Genomic DNA, 21,943 nt, shown 5'->3' on the forward strand with positions numbered 1-21,943 from the left:
CCGGGGGGTGGGAGGAGGGGGAGGATAAACTATACACAACATAAATTTTAACGTTTTAACCATTTTTAAGTGTACAGTTATGTAGCATTAAGTACATTCATGTTTTTGGACAACAATCACCACCATCCGTATCTGGAACTTTTTCATCTTCCCCAATTGAAACTCTGTACTCATTAAACGATAATTTCCCATTCCCCTTGGCAACCACCTTTCTACTTTCTGCGACCATGAATTTGACTACTCTGGGTACCTCATAGGAGAGGAATTGTCCAATATTTGTCCTTTATGACAGGCTTATTTCACTTAGAACAATGTCTTCAAGGCTCATCCATGTTGTAGCATGTGTCAAAATGTCCTTCCTTTTTAAGGCTGAATAATATTCCATTGTACGTACATATCACATTTAGTTTATCAATTCACCCATCAATGAATACTCCTGTCTTTTGCTTATTGTGAATAATGTTGCTATGAACAAGGTGTACAACTATTTCTTCAAAACCCAGCTTCCTGGGGCTTCCCTGGTGGCACAGTGGTTAAGAATCCGCAAGCCAATGCAGGGGACGCAGGTTCGAGCCCTGGTCCAGGAAGATCCCACATGCCGCGGAGCAACTAAGCCCATGTGCCACAACTACTGAGCCTGCGCTCTAGAGCCCGCGTGTCACAACTACTGAAGCCCACGTGCCTAGAGCCCATGCTCCGCAACAAGAGAAGCCACCACAAGGAGAAGCCCGCACACCACAAGGAAGAGTAGCCCCTGCTCGCCGCAACTAGAGAAAAGCCTGCACACAGCAACGAAGACCGAGTACAGCCAAAAATAAATAAATAAAATAAATAAAAATTTAAAAACAAAAAAACCTGGCTTCCAATTCTTCTGAGTATATACCCAGAAGTGGAATTGCTGGATCATATGGTAATTCCATTTAATTTCTTGAGGCATTGTCATATTGTTTTCCACAGTGACTGCACCATTTTACAATCCCACCAGCAATGTACAGGGTTTCAATTACTCCACATACTCACCAACACCTGTTTTCTGTTTTTTTTGTTGTTGTTTTTTTAATAGCCATCCTAATGAGTATGAAGTGGTATCCCATTGTGGTTTTGATATGCATTTTCCTAATGACTAGTGATATTGAGCATCTTTTCATGTTCCACAGAGCTTTCTGACAGCAAATATAAAGGAGAGAGCATAGCAGAAACTCCTTGGGTTCCGGGCATAAGAACTGCTAAGAGTGAGGGAATACAAGCTTCCTGTCTATCAGGATGATAGGTAGAAAGATAGTTAGGTAGATACATAGGTAGATAGATAGATGAATATGGAGAGAGATTACATTTAGTATAAACATAGAAACAAAAGTCTTGCCCGGTTTGTGTCAAAATCTAACTCACAGGGTTTAGCTCTGGGACAGTGGGAGGATCTTTTCTATTTCTATTTTACTTTATATGTTCCATGAGAAGGGAGGATGGAGGGGGTGTGAAATCACAAGTGTTCTACTTTTGTGTTTTTCTGTATTTTTCAATATTTCTATAATGTGTTGCTTTTGTAACAAGAAAAAAATTTGTTTCACATGTTTTTCTTTTGTTTGGCTCTGCCGCACGGAATTCAGGAACCTAGTTCCCCGACCAGGGATCAAACTCCTGTCCCCTGCAGTGGAAGCACAGAGTCCTAACTACTGGACCACCAGGGAAGTCCCCAGATATTTTTTATTAACCTGATGTATTAGTTTCCTATTGCTGCTGTAGAAAATGACCACAACTTTAGTGGCTTAAAACAATACAGATTTACTCTCTTATAATTCTGCAGGCCAGAGTCCAAAATCAGTTTCACTGGACTAAAGACAATGTGTTGGCAGGACTGGTTCCTTTTCCAGATTCTCGAAGATGCCTTCATTCCTGGGTTCATGGCCCCTTCCTTTGTCTTCAAAGCTAGCAGTGAGGCATCTTTAAATCCCTCTCTGACTCTGACATTTCTGTCTCCCTCTTACAAGGACCCTTGTGATTATATGGGACCCACTTGGACAATCCAGGATAAATCTCCCCCTCTCAAGAGCTATAATTTAATCGCATCTGCAGTCTCTTTTACCATATGAAGTAACATATTCACAGGTTCTGGGCATTAGGATGTGGACATCTTTGGGGAACCCTTATTCAACCTACTACACCTGCCTGACAACCATCACACATTACATTGTTTCTATTGCAAAAGACATTCTGAGTTCCTAACTCCAACACCTCTTTCTTCACCCATCTGTATGATAGCACTTGGCATTCAATATCATAGCTATTTCACAAAGGTCTGTCTCCCTACTCCCCTGCTTTGAGGATAGAGACAACAGCTATTCATCTCAAGTCCGCCCTGTGCTTGACACAATGATGATTAACACATGTGCTTGAGCAAATGCTGATTGAATACAAATTGAATTGTAAATTAAGGTGTCCCTCTAACAATGTGTTTATATTATGGAAATAAACAAGAAAAGGTGGGTTAGGTGAGAATGTGACTCGGTGGGAAGAGAAATGGCCTCTGGACCAGAATTCTGAGCAGCAAAAGGAGCAGAGCAGAGAGGCTTGGGTAGGAGAGAAAAGAGTGAGGTGGAAGGGCAGGAGGGCCCCAAACCATGGCCCCTCCCTGAGTCCTGGGTGCAGACAGTATAAGTCTAGGAGGTAGTTGTGAGTGTGGCAGTGTTCCCCAAGCACACCCTAAGGCAAGGATTTGGGTGCAAGAACATTATTTGGGAGACGATCCCAGGAAGCACAGAGAAGGAGTGGAGTAATGAGATTGGATGGCATAAAGCCAAGTAAGAGTGTGTTGATGGGCAGTGCGGGCACCTGGGTCCCAACCTCCTGGGGTCCCCTCAGAATTGTCCCACAGAGATGCGTCTACAGGGACATTCACTGCCCTTGCTTGGACTGTACATATGAGAGCTGTGTACAGGTGACCTGAAGGGAGCCCTAAAGGGATATGGCAGGACCAATGCTGTCTGTTCAACATGGTTATTACTATGAGGTGAGATTACATGGATGTACACCTTTGACTTTATTTACTTTTGTAATATTTTTATTTTTTTAAATATCTTTATTTGTTTATGTATGTTGCATCGGGTCTTAGTTGCAGGCGCACGGGATCATCGTTGAGGCATGCGGGATCTTTTCATTGTGGCTTGTGGGCTTTTCGTTGCAGCACTCGGGCTTCTCTCTAGTTGTGGCGCACTGGCTCCAGGGTGCGTGGGCTCTGTTAGTTGTGGCACACAGCCTCCAGAGCGCGTGGGCTCTGTAGTTTGCAGTATGCGGGCTCTCTAGTTGCACACGAGCTCAGTAGTTGTGGTGCATGGGCTTAGTTGCCCCACGGCATGTGGGATCTTAGTTCCCCGAGCAGGGATCGAACCTGCGTCCCCTGCATTAGAAGGAGGATTCTTTTTTTTTTTTTTTAATTTATATATATATATATATATTTTTTTTAAGATTTTTAGAAATTTCATGTAATGTCTGAAACATTTATATTAACATATTTCCATACATATTTCCATACAAATACAAATATAAGATTTTTAGAAATTTCATGTAATGTCTGAAACATTTATATTAACATATTTCCATACAAATAACCCAATGAAAGTTTAGTATTAGTTGTTTTGTTTGTTTGTTTGTTTTTATATATATTTTTTATTTTTGGCTGTGTTGGGTCTTCGTTTCTGTGCAAGGGCTTTCTCCAGTTGTGGCGAGTGGGGGCCACTCTTCATCGCGGTGCGCGGGCCTCTCACCGTCGCGGCCTCTCCCGTTGCGGAGCACAGGCTCCAGACGCACAGGCTCAGTAGTTGTGGCTCACGGGCTTAGTCGCTCTGCGGCATGTGGGATCTTCCCAGACCAGGGCTCGAACCCGTGTCCCCTGCATTGGCAGGCAGATTCTTAACCACTGCGCCACCAGGGAAGCCCCTAGAAGGAGGATTCTTTACCACTGGACCACCAGGGAAGTCCCTGTAATATTTTTAAATTTTACAAAATTTTATTAAAAAGAGGAATATTGGGGCTTCCCTGGTGGCGCAATGGTTGCAGTCCGCCTGCCAATGCAGGGGACACGGGTTCGAGCCCCGGTCCGGGAAGATCCCACATGCCGCGGAGCAACTAAGCCTGTGCACCACAACTACTGCGCCTGCGTGCCTAGAGCCCGTGCTCTGAAACAAGAGAAGCCACCGCAATGAGAAGCCCGCGCACCGCAACGAAGAGTAGCCCCTGCTCGCCACGAGTAGAGAAAGCCCACGTGCAGCAACGAAGACCCAACACAGCCAAAAATAAATAAATAAATTTTTTTTAAAAAAGAGGAATATTTCCACACCAGTCAGAATGGCCGTCATTAAAAAGTCTGCAAATATCAAATGCTGGAGAGGATGTGGAGAAAAGGGAGCCTCCTACACTGTTGGTGGGAATGTAAGTTGGTGCAGCCACTGTGGAAAACAGTATGGAGGTTCCTAAAAATAGAATTACCATATGATTCAGCAATCCCACTCCTGGGCATATATCCAGACAAAACTATAATTCAAAAAGATACATGTACCCCAAAATAATGCAACATGGATGCAACAGAGATTATCATAGTAAGTGAAGTAAGTCAGAAAGAGAAAGACAAATACTGTATGATATCATTTATATGTGGAATCTAAAATATGACACAAATGAACTTATCTACAAAACAGAAACAGAATCATGGACATAGAGGACAGACTGGTGGTTGCCAAGGCGGAGGGGTTGGGGGAGGGTTGGAGTGGGAAGTTGGGGTTAGCAGATGTAAGCTTTTATGTATAGAATGGATAAACAACAAGGTCCTACTGTATAACACAGAGAACTATATTCAATATCCTATGATAAACCATAATGAAAAAGAATATTTTAAAAAAAGAATGTAGGGGCTTCCCTGGTGGCACAGTGGTTAAGAATCCGCCTGCCAATGCAGGAGACACGGTTTCGAGCCCTGGTCCGGGAAGATCCCACATGCCGCGGAGCAACTAAGCCCGTGTGCCACAACTACTGAGCCTGTGCTCTAGAGCCCGCAAGCCACAACTACTGAGGCCCATGGGCCTAGAGCCCATGCTCCGCAACAAGAGAAGCCACCGCAGTGAGAAGCCCACGCACCACAACAAAGGGTAGCTCCCGCTCGCCACCAACTAGAGAAAGCCCGCGCGCAGCAATGAAGACCCAATGCAGCCAAAAATAAATAAATAATTTTTTTAAAAAATGTATATATGTATAACTGAATCACTTTACTGTACAGCAGTAATTAACACATTGTAGATCAACTGTACTTCAATAAAAAAACAAATTTAAAAAAATTTTTAATAAATTAAATTTAAAAAGAGGAATATTTCCATTTTGTAAAAAATATAGATAATTATAGGAAATATGTATTCTCCACCCCTCAAGATCCTACTCTACAGTTAGGTCCTTCGAGAATGATCAGTTTTCAGCTTCTAAGAAAGCTGCCACCTTGATTTTCCTAGTGTGATATACATGTACAGAAAACATCCCTCTGGCATTTCTGACTTTAACTAAAATTCTCTCTCACTCCCCTTGTTTGCCACGATCTTTATACAGTTATCATTTTCCCATCACAGTTCCTCAGAGTCCATCTCTCATCATCAATAGGCTCTTCTCAAAAGAAAATAAATATGGGACTTCCCTGGTGGCGCAGTGGTTAAGAATCCGCCTGCCAATGCAAGGGACATGGGTTCAAGCCCTGGTCCGGGAAGATTCCACATGCTGTGTAGCAACTAAGCCCGTGCACAACTACTGAGCCTACGCTCTTGAGCCCGCAAGCCACAACTACTGAAGCCTGCGTGCCTAGAGCCCATGCTCCACAACAAAGAGTAGCCCCCGCTCGCTGCAACTAGAGAAAGGCCCCCCCACCCCGTGTAGCAACAAAGACCCAAAGCAGCCAAAAATAAATTAAAAAAAAAAAAGAAAAGAAATATCAGTAATTATAAATTCATCTAGTTCATTCCATTAGGATAAACTTTTTTCTTTTATTTTCTTGATATAATTAATTTTGTTTTTATCTGACTGTTTTCAGACGATACCCCACCCTGGGACCTGTCTACATGAATATCTACATTCAACTCCTTGATTCTGGAGTGTTGGGCTATGAAGAAAAAGACCATATAACTAGCTGTCATAAGTGACAGGACCTTCTGAGTGTGAAGAACTCGAGTGAACTGCCAGGCTCTGTGGGTGCCCTTGGGGTCCACGGTGACAACATAGCAGGTCCCTACCAGCAGTCCCTGTGGTCACTCCCAGGTGCAGATCATAATAACACCTCTCCCAGGGGACACCTGGGTTTGGGTGGATAAGGGCCAAACCAGAAGCATCACAGCCTAAAGGCACTGGAGTCACCTCTCCTGTCTAGTTTCTTTCTTTCTTTCTTTCTTTCTTTTTTTTTTCTGGCCGCGCTGCACAGCTTGCGGGATCTTAGTTCCCCGACCAGGGATCGAACCCGTGCCGTCTGCAGTGGAAGCATGGAGTCTTAACCACTGGACCGCCAGGGAAGTCCTCCTGTCTAGTTTCTTGAAGAGAAAGAGAAAGAATACGAAAAACTTTTTTTCACTTATTCACCCCACAAATTCTTGTAGGGTATCTCCTATGGTCCAGGCACTGTGCTAAGTACTCAATCAAAGATTAAATGGGAATTACTTTTCCCAAGAGGAATAAAATGTGTGATGCCTGGGATGCTATCTGGTCAGCTCTGAAATGGAACACATAAGGGTGGGGAGGAAACAGAAAGGGGAGAGGGAGCAAATAATCCCTACCCAAGAGAAGCACTGGAGTCATAGCAAATTGCCCACTGCTGGCAGCTGGTGACTGACCAAGTTTACAAAGACAGGGTATCACATCCTATCTAAAACCTTAAAGAACACACTGCTTCCATAAATAAGCATCACACACACACACACATTCCAGAATGCTCTACTGGCATGTCACATACAGTGGAGAAGGAGGGCTGCATTTTTGTTTACTTTGGCAAATCTAAATTTGGATCTACAGTCTCATCACAAAGCCTGCCTCACAGACCCTGGTCCCTATCAGGCCTGTGTCCCTCATACAGCAGGCCCTGGCAACCAGGGGACCAGGCCAACCCACTAACACAGGCTAGACCCCGGGCCTGGGGTCGCCTGCCTGCGGTCCCCTGATTGCCCACCGTTCTGCCCATCCACTGTGCAATCTGTCTTGCAAAACAACTGGCATTCAGTTTTCAGGGGATGAGCACCAAGTGCAAAATATTTAGCATCCAGAAGTTAAGCTTCATCACAAACTTGGTTGCCTCTTTAGTGAATTAAATTCAATTAGCTGCCTCAATTAGCTGTGCCCCCCTCTTCCCACATCCATGTAAGAGAGTTCAAGGGAGGGGGTCAGATGGGCACTTGGTAGGAAACGCCGTAGGCAGAATATTGGTGCAAGGGAATAGTTGGCTCTTCCTCCAAATTTACTTCCACTAAGGGATTGACTCCCCCCGCCCTCCTGGCATATACACTCAGCACTCTGAGAGCGGCAGGAGACCACCCTGCTCTGACAACTTTCTCTGCCCCTGACATTATCTCCTGATTTTCTTCTCAGCAGTGATGGTTGGGTACCAGTCCTCAACTTGTGCAAGATGACTATAATACCCGATCTGATTGGGAGGAAAGGAAATTCTGCTGTTCTTTGAGTTTCTTGGGGCTGTTACTATTTTTCCAAAGGAGCCTAAGTAATATTCACAATAATCAGCTGGGAAAAAACACACACATGAACTTCAAACGACCATTACTCAGAAAACAATAACACACATTTTTTTAGCCAGATGAATGTTTATGTAACAGGGTGACTCTTGTCCTCAGCAGAGATTCCAAGAACCAGAGCCATTAAGTAAATGGCCTGAAACAGAGACCAAGAGACCCGTGTTTGTTCCATGACACACGCCCTGGGTGGTGGGATGCACTGCAGTCTTCAAAAAAGGATTTTTATTTTTTTTTAAGAACAAATGACTTTTTCCAATAGCCTTGAGCTATGCAGCTGCAGTCTGTGGTAAGCTTTGCAAGGGGAAGAGGTCAGTGTGGCCTGGAAATCAAGAGATGGCATTCAAAGGTCAACTTCAATGGGTCTGTCATTGCCCTGTATCTGTCCTTAGAGAAGGAAGGCTGGAAATCATACCCCACATCCTTTCCCCAGCCTCTAGCCCTGTCTCTGGTCTCTGGTCACCTCTTGGTGACCTAAGACAGTTTCTGTGACCTAAGCCCATTTCTTTTCTCCAGCGTAGAGCCAATTGTTTAGATAAACAGGGCCTGCCACCTGAGCCTGAGCTAACTCCCTGGGTTTCAGAAGCCGGTCAAGCTTGTGGTACAAGGGAAACCAGTAAAGGGCCGGGAATGGACTGTGCTTCCACAGCAATGGAAACACCACCCAAAGTGTTCACAGGCCTGACACCTTGCCGTGAGGCCCACACACGGAGTTCCGCTACAGGTCAATAAGCCACCCTCCTAGACTTTTCCTCCTCAGGGACTCTCTGGAGAACAACAAAGGCCTGAGAATTTGGTACAAGGCCCACCGCAGTACTTCTTAGTTCTTAAATATATGGACGACAGCTCTGAGACTTCCAGACCAGAGCAGCCGTGTGGGTTTACTGAAACTGGGAGTTGGGGTTGGATCTCCAGTTCTGAACCTACTGTGCAGTTATCTGAACACCACCTAGTTCGTTGGGGCCATTTTCTTTCATTTTGCATAAATAAAGTTATTAGAGCAACCTCCCAAGCCATCAGCATACTGGTCATCAAACCCTAGAATTGCTCAGGTGAAAGGGACTGTCTAAATTAAAAACCAGCATTAATGATTCTATTACTGGCTTTATGAGAGGAAATGTTGGAAGAGTATGTCACGGTGCTCAAGCTTCCTTTCCCCTCTCCTGCCCATCTGTCTCCCCCAAGCTCTGCAGGGCGCCAGCCTCGCGGGTTTCTTGAGCGCGGTCATTAGCAAGGCTGCCACTGCCGCTCCAGGAAGCTGGGACACGTGGACCATCAGCAGGGCTGCCAGTGTCATTTATAACTTCAGGCCTGGGCTGTTTCTTGTAAATAACTGGAGAAACAAATGCCTGTCTCGCACTAGTCTTCCCTCAGTCCCTCCTCAAATCAATTCAACAAAGATTTGCTGGCCAGTTACTAAGCTTCAAACGGAGGAGGAGAGAAAACTGCAATCCCGCTGAAGAAATATTTATCATTACCGAGGATATGCAAGGTGCTGAGGTTGGCCCTGAGGATGCCGAAATGAATGCCACAAGTGCCGCCCACCTTTGAGATGCTGACAGAAGACGCAGTCCTTACCCTTAAGGAACGTATGGCCCCAGAGACAAATGGTTAGGTGCCAGTCAACCGGCTGGGACACAAGGCTGAACACCGGGCCGTGGCCAAGTGCTTCGAGGCGGCAGAGGGGCCTTTCCCAAGGCAGGGACGGGGGTAAGCTTCCCGGAGGCTGAGGCATCTGAGCGGGACTGAGAAAGAGGCACAGGATTTCAGCAGGGGAAAGAAGGTGACCCGGGAACAGGATGCAGAAAGTCCCGGTGGCAGCAAAGCGCAGAAGGGCTTCAAGGAAAGCCGCTGGAGTGTGCAGAGGAGCAGGGAGAGATGTGCTGCCACGGGTGTAGGGCTGGCGGTGGGGGGATCTTGGAGGCCACGCTGGAGAGTCTGAACCTGACTTGAACATGTTGGGAGCCATGGGGAGTTTCAGAGGGGAGGGCCTCCATCCCATATTCTTGCTTCCTCTGACTGGAGTCCCCTCACCACCTCCACCCCACCCCATTCCCATTTAGGGCCTTCTCACCTTCCAGGCATGAACGTAGAGTAGGGAAGGGGCCAGGGCCCAGCCTCCCCCTCTCTCCTCACCTGTGTGACCGTGTGGGGAGGCAGGGGCTGGGATTCAAACATATGGGTCCGTCCTAACTCTGATCACACTGCCCGGCTGTGTGACATCAGGCCGCTCCCTCTCTGGTATGAATTTCCTCTTCTGGAGTAGAGAGTGTTGAGCAAGCTGACTCTGAGGCTTGTCCCACTCTGAGCGCTCCAACCTGATGGCCCATTTGGGAACAGGGATGGGTCTGGGCTCCGGCTTAGCCTCTTCTAGTCCCCCAGTGGGAAGGAAGGTCAAGGGGAAAAGACCAGAACTGTTCCTCTCATAACCCCTAACACACCTGTGGGCCAAGACACACCAGTTTGCACATCTATGGTCAGCTTTACCGGCCAGTAGTTGGTAGTGGTAGCAGCAGGAACCAATCAACCCAAAACCACAAACAGTAACAACCACTGTTTACTGGGCTCGTGCAACGTGTGCTGGGCACTTCACATACATTATGTCTGTTTAATTAAACCTTACGACAATTTGCAGATGAGAAAACCCAGGCCAGAAGAGGTGAAGTAAGGCTGCCCGGAGTCACAGACTCCAGACGTCGTGGAGCGGACTTCTCCACCCCGTCCCATACACTGGGCCCAGATTCAACCTTCCTAAGCGTGGTTTTGCTCTTGTTCCTGTCTCATTCATGAACTTCTTTCCAGAACCTACTCACTCCTCAGAAAATAAAATCCAGATTTCTTGGCATGGCACTTCATGACCTAGTATATGTTTCCAGTCTTATTTCTACTCCCCAAACCCTGAACTGTCATTCTGAGACTATGCCCTGTGTGTTCTTGGCCTTGGCTCACCTTGCTCCTCTGAATAAAATATCCCTGTGCCCATCTGTGCCTGTCAGAACCCCACCTGTCTGTAGGTATCACCTCAGTGGCCTCTCCCCAGAAGCTTCAGCCTCTCCACCTAGCTCTGTGCTTGTCCTTTTTCCAGATCCTCACTCAAAGCACTCTCAGCCTTTTGAGCCAGACAACTCTTTATTATATGGAATTCTTCCCAAGATTGCAGGACGTTCAGCATCTCTGGACCTGCCTCCATGATGACCTCTAGTGATTATAATAATTAAAGTAATACCTCTCACCTGAAACCATAAAACTCCAGAAGAAACATAGGCAATAAGCTCCTTGACATCAGTCTTGGTGATGATTTTTTGGATTTGACAAAAAAAGCAAAAATAAATGAGACTACATCAAGCTAAAAAGCTTGTACACAGCAAAGGAAACCATCAACAAATGAAAAGGCAACCTACCTAATGGGAAAAAAATATTTGCAAATCATATAGCTGGTAAGGGGTTAATATCCAAAATACATAAAGAACTCATGCAATTCAATAGCAAAACAAACAAACAATCCAATTTAAAAATGGGCAGAAAATCTGAATAGACATTTTTAAAAAGAAGACATGCAGATGGCCAACACATACATGAAAAGGTGCTCAACATCGCTAATCACCGGGGAAATGCAAATCAAAACCACAATGAGATATCACCTCACACCTGTTTGAATGGCTATTATCAAAAAGACAGGAAATAACAAGTGTTGACGGGGATGAGGAGAAAAGGGAACCCTCATGCACTGTTGGTGGGAATATAAATTAGTGCATCCTCTGTGGAACACAGTACGGAGGTTCCTCAAAAAATTAAAAATACAACTGCCATATGATCCAACAATCCCACTTCTGGGTATTTATCAGAAGAAAATGAAAACACTAACTAGAAAAGATATATGTACACCCATGTTCACAGTAGCATTATTTATAATAGCCAAGATATGGAAACAACCTAAGTGTCCATCAATGGATAAATGGATAAAGAAACTGTGAGATATACACAATGGAATAGTATTCAGCCATAAAAAAGAATGAAATCTTGCCATTTGCAACAACATGGATGAACCTTGAGGATATTATGCTAAGTGAAATAACTCAGAGAAAGACAAATACCATATGATCTCATTTCTATGTGGAATCTAAAAACAAACAAACAAACAAACAAACAAAAAACTCCACAAGCTCATAGATACAGAGGACAGATTGGTGGCTGCCAGAGATCGGGGGAGGGGAGGCACGGTGAGTAAGGGGATTGGCAAAATGGATGAAGGGGATCAAAAGGTACAAACAATGCACAACATGGTGACTATAGGTAATAACACAGTGCTGCATATTTGAAAGTTTCTATGAGAGTAAAATCTTAAAAGTTATTATTGCAAAAAAATTTTTGTGACTACATAATGTGACTGATATTAACTATTAACTAGATTTATTATGGTAATCACTTTACAATATACACAAATATCGAATCATTATGTTGTACACCTGAAACAAATATATGTCGATTATACCTCAATTTTTAAAAATCTCATTAAAAAACAATAAAATGATTCCTAATCTAAATCTAAAATATGAATCTAAAATGTGGAATCTAAAATATGACACAAATGAACCTATCTACAAAGCAGAAACAGACTCACAGAGATAGAGAACAGACTTGTGGTGGCCAAGGGGAAGAGAGGGTTGGGGACGGAAGGACTGAGAGTTTGGGGTTAGTAGATGCAAACTATTACATATAGAATGGATGGACAACAAGGTCCTACTGTATAGCACAGGGAACTATATTCAATGTCCTGGGATAAACCATAATGGAAAAGAATATGAAAAAGAATGGACATATATGTAAAACTGAATCACTTTGCTGTACAGCAGGAATTAACACAACATTGTAAATCAACTATACTTCAATTAAAAAACGTATAATAAACTAAAATTAAAAATTAAGTTTATAAAAATTAAAAAATAAAATGATCCCCTTCACATTTCCAACCACCTTCTGGGATTGAAAACACTACTGCCTTGGATAACAATGATGTGTGTAGATGTCCATCTCCCCAGTGGGCTGCATGTACCTTGAGAGCAGGTATTACTTTTGAGTGCAGCTTTTTTTCCTATAAGCCTAGCACAATGCCTTGCACATTTCAAGCACTGATATGTCTGCTGAATGCACATATAGTACGATGCTCTTTTTATTTTCCTACTTAATAAGTAAACTCATTTTTTAAGTTCCATAGTCAAAGAGAGCAATAGCAATCCCCATGCCAAAATAATCTCTTCCTGGTTCTTCCATTTAGTCATCAAATTTTTTACTTAACTTTAAGGAATCTAGCGAAGAGTGCCAATGTCTGCAACTGCTCTCACTCACTAATGCAAAAACTGCAAAATCCCTAAGAGGATTTAAAGATGGTTACCCAAGCTCATACTTGCCAGTGCAGAACAAATACATAAATAGATAGATATTGAGCTAGATCGCAACACTGACAGATCCTGGCTTTTCCTTCTCTAGCAGAGCCATTTTCAGTAAGTGCCACCTTCCTTCTGGGGCCCAGGGTCCAGGCTTCACCTTGCAGCCAGGTGGATGCACAGGGTAAATCAAGGCTGGCTGTTCGAGACTCTATCAAAGCCTTCACAGCCTTTGAGGTTCTGGAAAACACACGACCCAGAAATAGCTCGTGGTTGGCATGGAAGTGGGAGAACCTAACATCTTTCTATTTCCAATATGAAATGTATGAAGACCAGAATTTGCCTAGGGATTTGGGGGTTGGGGGGACTCTGGAGGACTGAGCCAGCTCTCTGAATTCTACTCATGAGATGGCCCAGGGCTGCTGCAAAAGAAAGAGCTAGACAGTCAGTAACTGATAGCAGAGACAGGCAATGGTCTTGGAGTCAAGAGGCCCTGTTCCTGGTCCTAGTTCCATTATCACTAGGCAGGTGACCTTGGGCAAGTCATGCAACCTTCCCAAACCTCACTCATGAGGAGCGATATTACCTGCCTTGCTTACTGCTTACTGCTGTGGCAGTCAACTAAGTTAATATATATTGATGTGCATTTTTTAAATTATTTATTTATTTATTTTTGGCTGCGTTGGGTCTTCGTTGCTGCTGCCGGGCTTTCTCTAGTTGCGGCGAGCGGGGGCTACTCTTCGTTGTGGTGCGCGGGCTTTTCATTGCGGTGGCTTCTCTTGTTGTGGAGCACGGGCTTTAGGCACGTGGGCTTCAGTACTTGTGGCACGTGGGCTCAGTAGTCGTGGCTTGCAGGCTCTAGAGCGCAGGCTCAGTAGTTGTGGTGCACGGGCTTAGTTGCTCCACGGCATGTGGGATCTTCCCAGATCAGGGCTCGAACCAGAGTCCCCTGCATTGGTAGGTGGATTCTTAACCACTGCGCCACCAGGGAAGTCCCGGCATCGCTTTTTAAAGCTTACTCTTTATCAGCTGCAGAAAAGTCCCGTGGTGTTTTGGGGGCATGCTGTCTCTAATGTTAACTAGTGGTTATTGTTCATTGCTTCGGGGTATGACTTGTTCCAGCTTATGCTTGTTCCATCAGCCATGTTACTATGGTACAAGGCAGTGAAGGTGGATTTCTTCCCCAAACTTTGTAAAGAGCCAAAGGGGAGGCTCCTTATGTGGGCGAGGACATGTGTGCGTTCCCGAGGGGTCTCTCATGTCAGTGCTATGCAGGAAACATAAACAACTGCACCACAATTGGATTTTACTCTATGTTTGGAAAATTTGTCCCTTCATTACAAATTTGATGCTAGCTTATTTAGTTCATTCTTTTGTTCATCTCCTGTAATCATGAAATTACAGAGTCATATTTCCAAAGCTCTGGGGTGGGGTGTGGGGGAATGGATTAGGAATAAAATCTTTTAAGCTCCTGTAGAAAAGCTCTGGATTCGCTTACGAATGGTGGGTGCAGAGCCCGGGGAATGATCTATTCTGAGCCGTCCTAGGTGAATGATTGGCTTCATTTTCCATGGCTCTACGATGTTCTGTCTTTAATGCAGGACAAAGATGGTACCCTTAACATCCTGTCCTTGGATGTATCCCTGATTTCTCCACAGCTCTGTCCCCAGGGATTAAAGTGAATGAAGGAAGAAGAAGTCATGAAGTACATGAATGATCACGAGGGACAAAAGAAAAGCTGAGAAGAAAAGGCTGCTGCGTTGTTTATCAGACTCCTCTGAATAAGGCCATTTTGATCTGTGAAGCAGCTCTGTGCCTTTCTCAAAACTGTCTATTTGAGAGACTTTGTTCTCTCCTTAGAAAGGCCTGTCTCTCTGAGGTGACTCGAAAATTTAACAAATATTTAGTGAGCTATTAGAGCAATCCTCGGCCCAGCATTCATAGCCTGAGTTATCTTCCCAGCTCCAAATATGTCTGAAGCCATGATTGATTCACTCATATTTTCATTTTCTCTCATTCTCTCTGAGAGTCCAATTTGGACTCTTCAGCAAGATTTCTTGGGGACACCCAATTGTTTCTCCAGGCAGGCCAGCTTTGGCTTCTGATTTCCTCCAGGCCATCGCCATCCCCCTCCCTCAGAGGGAAAGTGCTGTGGCCCGAGCTCGGGGTTCTCCTGGGGAATCTTCTAGAAGGACTCTTCTGGTGAGAGCTTCTGTGACTAGTTTCCTCCCAGGGCAGCTCTGCCAGAATGTGGCTCTGCAGGCCAGATTTGCTTTCCAAATGCAGGGCCCATTTGCCTCATTGTATTTTGTGTCTTTATTAAGAATGAGGGGGAAAATCAGAGCAGAAGAGCATGTCTAAGATCCTTCAGCCTCCTCATGGAGCCCCCCAAAGAAGCCTGCCCTCCTCTACTCTCCTCACTTCTGTGACCAGGAGACAAGCCCCTGAGAGCTGCCTGACGACCCAGGGCAAACTGGCACCTGCTTAGCCCCCTTGCAACTAATTAGCATGAGCTCAAACTCTGCCCCAAGCACCTGCTAGCTTGCAAAGGGTGTCCTTGAAGTTGGCCTATTTACAATCAGCTTCGACTGGAACTTATGCCCCTGGGTATTGGAAGTATCAGAGAGAGAAGGCAGCACAGGAACAGCCTAAATTTCTCACTACAGCCTCCTGAGAAAGCTGGGCATTCATCCAAGGAGTGATGTCTAGCAAACACTGATCTCTCTTTTAATGATTTATATCTCTTGGTTTTGATTAATTCAATCAATAAAGATGGTTTTATGGTGTCAAGTGCTCTTATTAGTATCTTAAAATTTGGCCCCTAATTTTACCTACCAGGGATATAGCAGAATCTGTGGTGATCACTATACTTATAACAAATAGAGCATCTGAAATTGGCTAGAGAATTCTTCCATCAATTCGATTCAAATGAAGTCAAGATGTACCAAAGCTCATGCCTGGGAAGCAGTCCTGAGGAAATGAAGCTAAATGTTGGAAATGCTTTTTAGGCGTGAATACAAGCATCTTTCTTGGCCACCTTCCTCTAATATATTTGGGGAAATCTGTTCTTGGTCCCCCTGCAGCCCACATCCCCCTGCCCTTTCAGGTCACCTGGTTCCTTCCTACAGTCTCTGCTTCTCCTTGGGCCTTTGCTTACACCACTACTGGTCACAAACTAAAACTTCGGGATCTCTTTTCTTCACATTAGTGCCAGGGGACAGGTGACTTGGGGGTACTGGGGGGGGGGTGGGCCTTGTGTCTTGTAAATCACTCACCAGGAATACTGAAAATTCACTGAGAATATATGACTGTGGTGGGTGGCAGATTCTGGGGTGGCACTGCACAATTGTATCAATGAGGATTGGGTTTGGCCACAGTTATGCAGTATAACATAGTGCTTACAAGCCCAGACTGCCTAGTTACTAGTCTTTACTAGCTGTGACTATAGGCAAGTCAATCTCTCTGTTCCTCATTTCTCATCTGTAAAACAGAGATAATTATAGTACCTACCTCATAGGGTTGGCAGTGTAAAGATTAGATTAGCATGTAAGCCAAGCATTTAGAACACTACTTGTCATGTGATAAGTGGTTATTACAATAAAACAGGGGGGAAAACCCAAAGAACTGTATTTCTCTTTTACATTAAAAAAAAAAAAGTTCAGAGGCAAGCAGTCCAGAGCTGGTACTGCTGGCAGCTTCATGGTACTATTAGACCCATACTCCTGTCTTTCTGTTCCCTCCTCAATGTTACCCCGTGACACAAGATAACTGCTGGAGCTCCAGCCATTGCATCCAAATTGCAGTCTGGAAGAAGGACAAAAGGCAGATGGGCAAAAAGAGATTTACCCAGCTGAATGAGCTCTCCTTTAATTACCCCTCTTGGGCTTCCAACCTAACACTTCAGTTTACATTTATTGGCCTGAACTTAGTCACACTTCTTTTTTAAATTTATTTATTTATTTTTGGCTGCATTGGGTCTGCGTTGCTGTGCGCGGGCTTCCTCTAGTTGCGGCGAGCAGGGGCTGCTCTTCGTTGTGGTGTGTGGGCTTCTCATTGCGGTGGCTTCTCTTGTTGTGGAGCATGGGCTCTAGGTGCATGGGCTTCAGTAGTTGTGGCTCGCAGGCTCTAGAGCGCAGGCTCAGTAGTTGTGGCGCACGGCCTTAGTTGCTCCGCAGCATGTGGGATCGTCCCGGACCAGGGATCAAACCCATGACTCCTGCATCGGACCAGGGATCAAACCCGTGACTCCTGCATTGGCAGGTGGATTCTTTTTTTTTTTCCAAAGATTGATTGATTGATTGATTGATTGATTGATTGATTGCTATGTTGGGTCTTCGTTTCTGTGTGAGGGCTTTCTCTAGTTGCGGCAAGCGGGGGCCACTCTTCATCGCAGTGCGCGGGCCTCTCACTATCGTGGACTCTCTTGTTGCGGAGCACAGGCTCCAGACGCGCAGGCTCAGTAGTTGTGGCTCACGGGCCTAGTTGCTCCGCGGCATGTGGGATCTTCCCAGACCAGGGCTCGAACCTGTGTCCCCTGCATTAGCAGGCAGATTCTCAACCACTGCGCCACCAGGGAAGCCCGAGGTGGATTCTTAACCACTGTGCCACCAGGGACGCCCTCACACTTCTGATTATATCTTTTTAGCCAGAACTGTGTCACATGACCATGAGTTGCTGTAAGGGAAGCTTGGAAATGTGCTCTTTATTCCAGGTGATAACATGCCCAGCCAAGAACCATGAAAAAGATAGGGAAGAATAAATGTAGGGAGAGAAAACAATCTCTGCCACAACATCACAGCATAGCACACAACCTAAAATTGGATATTAGGCATGTCTTCCAAAGCTCCTCAGCGAGCCCCTCCCACAGGAAAGTTTTCATCAGCTACCTTTCTTTCCTTGTGCGCTAACTTACCTGCATCATTTTAGCTCCTGTCTCTGTCTCCCTAGACCTCTGTCACATCTGCACCCTTCTCACACTTTCCCCTTTCTCCCTAGTCTCAGACACTTCCTTCTCTCCAGAAATTCAAAATTCTCCTCAGTGTGATGCTGGGCAATGTGGCTTCCCCCTGGCACTGCCCTCATCTATATCTGAATACCTGGACACATGTCTTTCTCAACCAACAAGTTCATCAGACCAATCGAAGCATTTTTCTAAATGAAAGAGGGGATAAAGCTGGTGGGTAAATACATGTATTACTCCTGCTCCCTCCTCACACTCCTCTAAAGCATCAGTAAAGGAATTTGTAAAGGATACACCAGGGAAGCCCGAGAATCTATTTTTAAGAAGACGTGGCCGACTGTGCTATATATTAGAAAACCTTGCATTTCTATGGCCCTTTCAGAGTCTACAGTTCACTCTTATGCATATCCCGTCATTTAATTCTCACAACCCTAACAGGCAGACACTGTCTTTAAAATCAAGGCAAGAAGGCTTCCCTGGTGGTGCAGTGGTTAAGAATCCACCTGCTAATGCAGGGGACATGGGTTCGAGCCCTGGTCCGGGAAGATCCCACATGCTGCAGAGCAACTAAGCCCATGCGCCACAACTACTGAGCCTGCACTCTAGAGCCTGCGAGCCACAACTATTGAGCCCACGTACCGCAACTACTGAAGCCTGTGCGCCTAGAGCCCGTGCTCCACAACAAGAGAAGCCACCGCAATGAGAAGCCCGTGCACCTCAACAAAGTGTAGCCCCCACTCGCCACAACTAGAGAAAGCCTGGCAGCAGCAACGAAGACCCAACGCAGCCAAAAATTAAATGAATGAATAAATTAATTAATTTTAAAAAAATCAGGGGCTTCCCTGGTGGCGCAGTGGTTGAGAATCTGCCTGCCAATGCACGGGACACGGGTTCGAGCCCTGGTCTGGGAAGATCCCACATGCCGCGGAGCAACTAGGCCCGTGAGCCACAACTACTGAGCCTGCGCGTCTGGAGCCTGTGCTCCGCAACAAGAGAGGCCGCGATAGTGAGAGGCCCGCACACCGCGATGAAGAGTGGCCCACATTCGCCGCAACTAGAGAAAGCCCTCACACAGAAACGAAGACCTAACACAGCCATAAATAAAAAAATAAAAATAAATAAAAATTTAAAAAATCCATTCTGCACCCAGCAGCCAGAGGGAGCTTTTTAAAAAAAAAAAAAAAAATCAAGGCAAGATAATAACACTTTGTAGTTGGACCCTGAGATTAGTGTTCTTTGCCTTGCTGCCTCCAGCATTCACGTGGCCTTTGTTTCGCTCAGCCCGATCTTCCAAGCATCCAGCCTTCTCCTCTGGCTAGAGGTGAGACAACAGCCCCCCAGGAAATGCCTGGGGAACAGGGATTTGGCTCCACCACCCGTGACTAACCTAAGTTCTACAATGGGTTTTCGAGACACACGTTATAGAAGACTCAGAATGGCTTTGATAACTATCCTAACCTTCCAAATTAAATAAAAAATCTTCCAACAGAAGCCAATCCTTTAGAGACAAAGAACACAGAAAAAGAATCCACAAAATGTAGCAGCTGCTTCCAAAGGAAACCCCATTACAATTTAAAGCAGTGGGTATTTTTGACACATGTAATATAATTATTAATTCTGAAATGGCCATGAAACAATACAATTTGCGACAGTAGGTATATCCCTTCTGCTCTGTAAATGAGGGGAATCACAAGATGACAACAAGCTGTGGACATGTGCACAAAGGTGAGAGATGGAGGGGGGAAAGGTTTCCAGGTGCCCTGGGGACAGGAGAGGGGACTTGTTCTAGGGACTCAGGGCCAACAGGACAGACCCCCTGGAGTCCTGCTTACACTAGGACCTGGACTAGATCCACAGCTCCGAGGATAATGCTCCCAAATAATGTATAATCTTGTTAATAAGTGTCTCCCTCTCTCTTATTTTGTACACATGTTCTAATTGGTTATTTTTCAGGCAAAGAAATGTTATTGCTTTCTTTATGCTGACCTTGAATTCAGCCACCTCGCAAATACCCTTATTAGTTCTGCTACTTTCCTGGTTTCTTGGTTCTCTGGTAACATTGTGTGACTAGGACCACTAGTGCAGTGCTGTATACTAGTAATAAGCACAGGCGTCCTTGTCATGTTCCTGACTTTGGTGGAACTGCTTCTACAGTTTAACCACTGAGAATGACATTTGCTGTGGGCTTTTGGTTTATCAAGCTAAGAAGGCCCTTATGATGCCTTGTTTGCCAAGAAATGTAATGAATGGGTGTTGAATCTTGCTAAATGCCTTTTCTGAATCTACTTAAATCATATGGTGTTTCTCTGTAAGGAAGACATTGAGCATATGGTCCAGGAAGCTGAAAAGTACAAAGCTAAAGATAAGCAATGGGACAAGGTATCTTCCAAGAATTTGCTTGAATCCTGTGCATTCAACGTGAAAGCAACTATTATTGGGACTTCCCTGGCGGTCCAGTGGTTAAGACTCCACGCTTCCACTGCAGGGGGCATGGGTTCAATCCCTGGTCGGAGAACTAAGATCCTGCATGCCACGCAGTGCAGCCAAGGAATAAAGAAAATAAATAAACAAAACAAAACAGCAACAACAAAACACATGAAAGCAACTGTTGAAGATGAAAAACTTCAAGGAAAGATCAATGATGAGGATAAACAGAAGTGCCTTGACAAGTGTAATGAAATCATCAGCTGGCTTGATGAGAACCAGGCTGCTGAGAAGGAAGAATCTGAACATCAGCAGAAAGAGCTGGAGAGTCTGCAAACCCCATCATTACTAAGCTGTACGGAGTGCAGGAGGCATGCCAGGAGGAATGCCTGGGGGCTTCCCTGGTGGTGGAGTTTCTCCATCTGGTGGTGTCTTCCCGGGGTCCATCATAGAAGAGGTCGATTAAGGCAACCTGAGCATAGATTGAGCATTGTTCCACACAAAGCATCGAAGGACCTAAATTTGTAGCAAATTCCATGGGAGCTTTAAAGTTGAGCTGCTATAGTAAATAACTGGGCATTCTTCATTTGCGACAACATGGATGGACCCTGAGGGCATTATACTAAGTGAAATAAGTCAGACAAAGACAAGTACTGGATGATCCAGTACTTATACGTGGAATCTTTTTTTAAAAAAAACAACTCATAGAAAAAGAGATTAGATTTGTGGTTATCAGACCAGAGGCAGGGGATAGGGGGAGGAGGCACTGGACAAAAGTGGTCAAAAGGTACAAACTTCCAGTTAGATAAATAAGTACTAGGGACGTAATGTACAGCATGATGATTATAGTTACTCCTGCCATAAGCTTTCCTATATAGGAAAGCAATTAAGAGAGTAAATCCCAAGAGCTCTCATTACAAGGAGAAAAATTGTTTTCTTTATTTTCCTCATTTCTTTTCATTGTGTGTATATGAGATGACAGATATTAACTAAACTTATTGTGATACTCATTACACAAGTATATAAATCGAACCTTAATGCTGTACACCTGAAACTCATACAGTGGTGCACGTCAATTGTATCTCAGTAAAACTAGAAAAAAAAGAATAGGACATTCTTGATATGTGAATATTGAATATGAGCACAGGGAAAGGAAGTAGCATTGCACTTTATGAGCACTGTATTGTAAGTGGAAAATGCAATGTCTTAAATACAACTGTATTTAAAATTGGCACCAAGAAAAAGATCTGTTAATGTAATATAATGAATTAATTTAATATATTTTCTAATAACCTGAAATAAACCCTGTACGGTCATGATGAATTTTTTAATACAATACTGGATTTAATGTGCTAATTTAATTAGAATTTTTGCATTTATGTTCTTGAGATTGGACTTTAATTTCCTTTTCTTGTCCT

The 21,943-nt window shown here is 44.6% G+C and overlaps 1 protein-coding gene across 1 annotated transcript; it reads left to right on the forward strand.

Annotated features, from left to right (window-relative positions):
* The first annotated feature begins 20,429 nt into the window (after positions 1 to 20,429).
* On the forward strand, positions 20,430 to 20,991 carry LOC137777191 (heat shock cognate 71 kDa protein-like). The gene is given in 4 exon segments (XM_068563878.1): positions 20,430 to 20,517; positions 20,695 to 20,856; positions 20,859 to 20,882; positions 20,885 to 20,991. Coding segments are annotated over 4 exon segments (381 nt in total).
* Positions 20,992 to 21,943: the final 952 nt, after the last annotated feature.

The sequence above is a fragment of the Eschrichtius robustus genome, chromosome 15 (assembly GCF_028021215.1).
Source record: "Eschrichtius robustus isolate mEscRob2 chromosome 15, mEscRob2.pri, whole genome shotgun sequence".
Lineage (NCBI taxonomy): Eukaryota > Metazoa > Chordata > Mammalia > Artiodactyla > Eschrichtiidae > Eschrichtius > Eschrichtius robustus.